Genomic DNA, 6,348 nt, shown 5'->3' with positions numbered 1-6,348 from the left:
CACCCCTACTCTCCCCCCATTTTATGCACGTGATGGAGTGATAGCAACCGCACAGCGCGAATTCTCGGAGACTTTACTCGCGCATGGCATCTCAATCCGTATAAAAAGCGCAGACTAGACGAGTGATGCAACTCTTTCAGAAACAAGTCGGACTTGAACAAGCACATTCAAATGAAACGAAAAAACGGTGAATATTTACTAACAATGACTGTTTCCTAAAACACAAACTGTGTCTTCTTACAAAAACGGTGCGGTTGGAATTTGGATATGTTGAGTTTACTCTTAACTCGAAATCTTTGTACCATTACTTCACACTTTGGGTGATGTGAGACCCTGTTTTCATGCGGCGTGTTCTGCTGAATGATAGAGAAGAACCATGCATCAGAGTAACAGCAGTTTGCTCCACCTGGGTCTGAGTGGGCGTGTAGGGGGTCAGGAGGACGTGGAGAGCCCAGAGCAGGCTAACCTGTCCGGAGAATCGCTCCACAACCTCTCGCTGGACTGCTGGCTCCATCTCCTCTCCAGAGACTCTGCTCCGGAGCTGTATGGGGACAGCGCGAACATGACGGTGGGTGTGTGTTCTGAATACCTCCAAAAGTCCTAACCATTAGAGTGACAAACGCAAAACTAAGTTTAGATCAGGTGTAACTTCATCCTACTTCATAGTAGCCCTGCTAGCCCATAGAGGAGTGATGCTCAGGGATCTGCAACTCTGGACCTAGAGAGCTACTACTGGTTGTGCAGGCTTTTGTTCCAGACTAGCACTAACTAATCTTTTGCAAGAAGTCTGACCAAGACACATTATTTTACCTAATTGGCATGGGGAAATGGTGCCACTGGCCGCCCCACCGAACTGAGGAGTGTAGCTCAGCATGTTAGTTGTTTTCAGTGACTTATTTGTTGTTGTAATATCGCGAATGGACATGTCAGTTTCCCCATTAATGATGCACTCTGCATAAATTGCTCAATTTCCTGGTTGCTAAAATTCGAATAGTTCGCTTAAGTTTTGTTTGTGACAAATCACGCAAGTATAGTGTAGAGAATCGTGTACAAAACTGGAAATAAAAGATGCAAAAACGAAATTTAAGAACTGGAAGCATATAAATAGCACACCTACAACAGATCTACCGCTTCTTAGACTTGCTTTCTTTCAATGAGAATGACAGATTGAACTCACTTTCAATGAGAATGACAGACTGAACTCAGTTTCAATGAGAATGACAGACTGAACTCACTTTCAATGAGAATGACAGACTGAACTCACTTTCAATGAGAATGACAGACTGAACTCACTTTCAATGAGAATGACAGACTATAACTCACATATCTATTTTAATTTGGCGGGGTCACCCAAAAAGTTACATATTTTAAGTTTAAAGATCTCAGCTTTAAAGTCCTAAAGGTAGATTATCTTGATATAAAATATATTTTTGTTGTTGTGGGTTAGGATAAATCAATTTAAGATTAACTTTATTATTTTTATTTTTGATTATTATTAATTAATGACCGTACCAAACCATTATGTATCAGGATTTGACTCTTGACTGTGTTTCCTTCTTCCAGATGCGAGTGGTCATTGCTCTGGTCTACCTGGTGGTGTGTGCTCTGGGGCTGGTGGGAAACCTCCTGGCGCTGTTCCTTCTCCACTCCCGGCACCAGTTGCACCACTCGTCTATTGACTTCTTTGTGAGGAGCCTGGCTGTAACAGACCTCCAGTTCGTCCTCACCCTGCCCTTCTGGGCTGTGGACACTGCCCTGGACTTCCGCTGGCCCTTCGGCAGGGTCATGTGTAAGATTGTCAGCTCTGTGACCACCATGAACATGTACGCTAGCGTCTTCTTCTTGACGGCCATGAGCGTGGCTCGCTACTGCTCCCTCGCCTCACTGAGGATAAGCAGCCCCAAAATGGCTGCGGCTCGTGCCAAGTGGGCCAGTTTTGCCATCTGGGTGGTGTCACTGGCGGTCACGATGCCCCACGCCATCTACTCCACCACAGTCCAGGTTTGTTTGACTGATTTTATTTGCCAATTTAAAAATGCATGTAAGGCTGTTTGTGTGTACATCGAAACAAAACGCATCAATTGATGTCAAACACTTAATTCCATTGTGGTGTTTTTGATGTTTCTAGGTGTCTGCGGATGATGAGCTGTGTCTCGTCCGGTTTTCTGGATCTGCCTCGGGTCACTGGGACTCTCAGGTTCTACTGGGCCTCTACCAGACACAGAAGGTACTGCTGGGATTTGTGGTTCCCTTGGTAGTGATCAGCGTGTGTTACCTCCTCCTGAGCCGGCGAGTCAGTGGCGTAGTTGGCAGCGTTGGGGTCATGGAGAGTTCAGAGAGGTCCCATCAACGGCGTCGCTCCAAAGTGACCCGCTCGGTGACCATCTTGGTGCTCTCCTTCTTCCTCTGCTGGCTGCCCAACCAGGCTCTGACACTGTGGGGAGTGCTGATAAAATTTGACCTGGTGCCCTTTAGTAAGGCCTTCTACAATGCCCAGGCCTATGCTTTCCCTCTGACTGTTTGCTTGGCTCACACCAACAGCTGCCTGAACCCCGTGCTGTACTGCCTGATGCGACAGGAGTACAGGGCCGGACTCAAGGAGCTGCTGCTCCGAGTCTCGCTGTCCATCAGGAACTTTCTCACCCTGGCTCTGAGGGGGAAGAGAGTGGAGGAGGCACCGCCTAGCATGGTGGTTACACACAGGGATGTCAACGTGTGACTGACTGGAGGGCCATAAGGATGTTAAGGATGCATTTCATTTACAAGTTTCTCATAGTGGAGGCTGCTGTACAGGTCAGGAACAGTCAAGTTGGAAAGTAGCCTACATGAGTAATTGATGAAATGTTTTCAGCTCGAGACCCAAATGAGAAATATACCGTCCTCCGGCGACTCAAATTAAGAAGAAACAGTGTGTGAATATAGATATATTCTCTTAACTAGCGACCCACATGCCCAGGGCCCACTTTGGGTCCTGACCGATAGTTTAAGAAACCCCAATCAATTAATATACTGACATATGCATTTTCTTGATTCATTGGACACACACATTAGTGAGGTATTGTTGGAATGGAGTGGAGATATCAGTGTGAGACTACTAAATGGGCAGTGCAGTTAAAATGTGATTTCCTTGTTTTTTGTGTAAGAGCTGTTTGAAAATAATCCTGAAATGTCATCCTGTTCAGGTGGGATGGGACTTTGGGCCCCACATCATGACTTCACAATAAGATCTGACTATAATAGACCAATAACTGTTCATCTGGGCAAGGGGGTGGGCTCAAGAACATCCTATCAGCTAATCAGGGCTGTGTATGTCAATATTTTCACATTTGTTTCCTAACGCCCACATGATCAGACTGAGCATTTTAAGGGCCAAAGAAGGCTCAGGTAAATGAATCTAAAAAATATTTATTTTGGAGTTATTTTCCTTAAATGAACACATACAGTGATTTATTAGACATACAGTGATAACCAGTGGAAGCAAAATAACCCCATAACATCAAAGATCCACCAGTATATTTTACAGTATTTACAGTGCCTTGCAAAAGTATTCACCCCCTTGGCGTTTATCCTATTTTGTTGCATTACAACCTGTAATTTAAATGTATTTTTATTTAGAGTTCATGAAATGGATATGCACAAAATAGTCCAAATTGGACTATTGGACTAATTTAAAAAATCAAAAAGGGAAAAGTGGTGCGTGCATATGTATTCACCCTCTTTGCTATGAACCCCCAAATAAGATCTGGTGCAACCAATTACCTTCAGAAGTCACATAATTAGTTAAATAAAGTCCACTTGTGTGAAATCTAAGTGTCACATGATCTGTCACATGCTCTCAGTATATCTGTTCTGAAAGGCCCCAGAGTCTGCAACACCACTAAGCAAGGGGCACCACCAAGCAGCCAGCTCTATGAAGACCAGGGAACTCTCCAAACAGCTCAGGGACAAAGTTGTGGAAAAGTACAGACCGGGGTTAGGTTATAAAGAAATATCAGAAACTTTGAACATCCCATGGAGCACCATTAAATCCATTATTAAAAAATGAAAAGAATATGGCACCACAACAAACCTGCCAAGAGAGGGCCAGTAACCAAAACTCACTTACCAGGCATGGAGGGCAGTAATCAGAGAGGCAACAAAGAGACCAAAGATAACCCTGAAGGAGCTGCAAAGCTCCACAGAGGAGATTGGAGTATCTCCATAAGACTACTTTAAACTGTACACTCCCAAGAGCTGAGCTTTACGAAAGTGTGGCCAGAAAAAATAAGCAAACATGTTTGGTGTTCACCAAAAGGCATGTGGGAGACTCCCCAAACCCTGAAGGAGCTGCAAAGCTCCACAGCAGAGATTGGTGTATCTCCATAGGACCACTTTAAACTGTACACTCCCAAGAGCTGAGCTTTACGAAAGTGTGGCCAGAAAAAATAAGCAAACATGTTTGGTGTTCACCAAAAGGCATGTGGGAGACTCCCCAAACCCTGAAGGAGCTGCAAAGCTCCACAGCAGAGATTGGTGTATCTCCATAGGACCACTTTAAGCTGTACACTCCACAGAGCTGAGTTTTACGAAAGAGTGTCAAGAAAAAATAAGCAAACATGTTTGGTGTTCACCAAAAGGCATGTGAGAGACTCCCCAAACCTGGAAGAAGGTACTCTGGTCAGATGAGACTAAAATTGAGCTTTTTGGCCATCAAGGAAAACGCTATGTCTGGCACAAACCCAACACCTCTCATCCCCCCGAGAACAACATCCCCATGCTGTGGGGATATTTTTCATCGGCAGGGATTGGGAAACTGGTCAGAATTGAAGGAATGATGGATGGCGCTAAATACAGGGAAATTCTTGAAGGAAACCTGTTTCAGTTTTCCAGAGATTTGAGACTGGAACGGAGGTTCACCTTCCAGCAGGACCATGACCCTAAGCATTCTGCTAAAGCAACACTTGGGTGGTTTAAGGGGAAACCTGTAAATGTCTTGGAATGGCCTAGTCAAAGCCCAGACCTCAATCAAATTGAGAATCTGTGGTATGACTTAAAGATTGCTGTACATCAGTGGAACCCATCCAACTTGAAGGAGCTGGAGCAGTTTTGCCTTGAAGAATGGGCAAAAATCCCAGTGGCTAGACCTGCCAAGCTTATAGAGACATACCCTAAGAGACTTGTAGCTGTAATTGCTGCAAAAGGTGACTCTACAAAGTATTGACTTTGGGGGGGTGAATAGTTATGCACGCTCAAGTTCTGTTTTTTTTGTCTAATCTCTTGTTTGTTTCACAAGAAAAAACATTTTGCATCTTCAAAGTGGTAGGCATGTTGTGTAAATCAAATGATACAAACCTCCCAAAAATGCATTTTAATTCCAGGTTGTAAGGCAACAAAATAGGAAAAATGCCAAAGGAGGTGAATACAAGCCATTGTATGGGGTTATTTTCTGCGTGTGGCCAAAGAGCTTTTCATGTCCTCTGACCAAAGCACTGATTCCAAGATGAGTCTGCTAAAGGGCTTGGCACTTGGATTGGAACCAGTGCTTTGGTCACATGTCATGAAAATAAAACTCTTTGCCCACGCACACCAGTGGCGGGTTTGTCATCGAAATGAGAACGCAGAAAGGAACCCCATACCTACTGTAAAATATGGTGGTGGATCTTTGATGTTATGGGGCTATTTTGCTTCCACTGGTCCTGGGGCCCGTGTTAAGGTCAACGGCATCATGAACTTTACCCAGTACCAGGACATTTTAGCCAAAAACCTGATTGCCTCTGCCAGGAGGTTGAAACTTGGCTGCAAGTGTATCTTCCAGCAAGACAATAACCCCAAGCACACACGAAAACCCACAATCAAATGGTTAATTCAACGGGTATCTCCGTCTCCGGACTTGAAACCCATTGAAAACCTGGGGTTTGAATTTCAAAGGGAAGTCCATAAGTGCAGATTAAGGATATCAAGGATTTGGAAGGATTCTGTGTGGAGGAATAGTCTAAGATCCCTCCCAATGTGTTCTAAAACATTTTAGAAAAAGTCTCAGTGCCATTATTCTCCCAATGTCAGGTATTGAAAACAAGGGTGCCAATAATTTTGACCCCTACCTTTTTGAGAAAAGAATGTATTATATTATTTTATACTAATACAATAGCTCAGAGAAAAATATTTAGTTTAACAAATAATTTCAACAAAAAAAAGACATATTTTATACAGTAATTTTTGCTCGTATTTATCAAGGGTGTCGATCATTTCAGACCCCACTGTATATTCAGGATCAAAGTTTGTCATCTGCGGTAACTGAGCTGGCATAGTCTGTGATATTTTGAAGTGGGTCAGGGGAAGGGGGCAGAGATGAAAAGGTATGTGATGAGT

The 6,348-nt window shown here is 43.8% G+C and overlaps 1 protein-coding gene across 1 annotated transcript; it reads left to right on the top strand.

The window, feature by feature from the left end:
* Positions 1-376: 376 nt before the first annotated feature.
* Positions 377-3,098, top strand: LOC110530994 (relaxin-3 receptor 1-like). Its single transcript, XM_021614275.2, has 3 exons — positions 377-568; positions 1,564-2,001; positions 2,129-3,098. The coding sequence occupies exons 1-3, from the start codon at positions 377-379 to the stop codon at positions 2,717-2,719; spliced, it is 1,221 nt and encodes a 406-aa protein (XP_021469950.2). The 3' UTR covers positions 2,720-3,098.
* The last annotated feature ends 3,250 nt before the right edge of the window (positions 3,099-6,348 follow it).

The sequence above is a fragment of the Oncorhynchus mykiss genome, chromosome 8, assembly GCF_013265735.2.
Source record: "Oncorhynchus mykiss isolate Arlee chromosome 8, USDA_OmykA_1.1, whole genome shotgun sequence".
Lineage (NCBI taxonomy): Eukaryota > Metazoa > Chordata > Actinopteri > Salmoniformes > Salmonidae > Oncorhynchus > Oncorhynchus mykiss.
The sequence above is the reverse complement of the archived record's forward strand: the minus strand, read 5'-3'. Positions and strand labels throughout refer to the sequence as shown.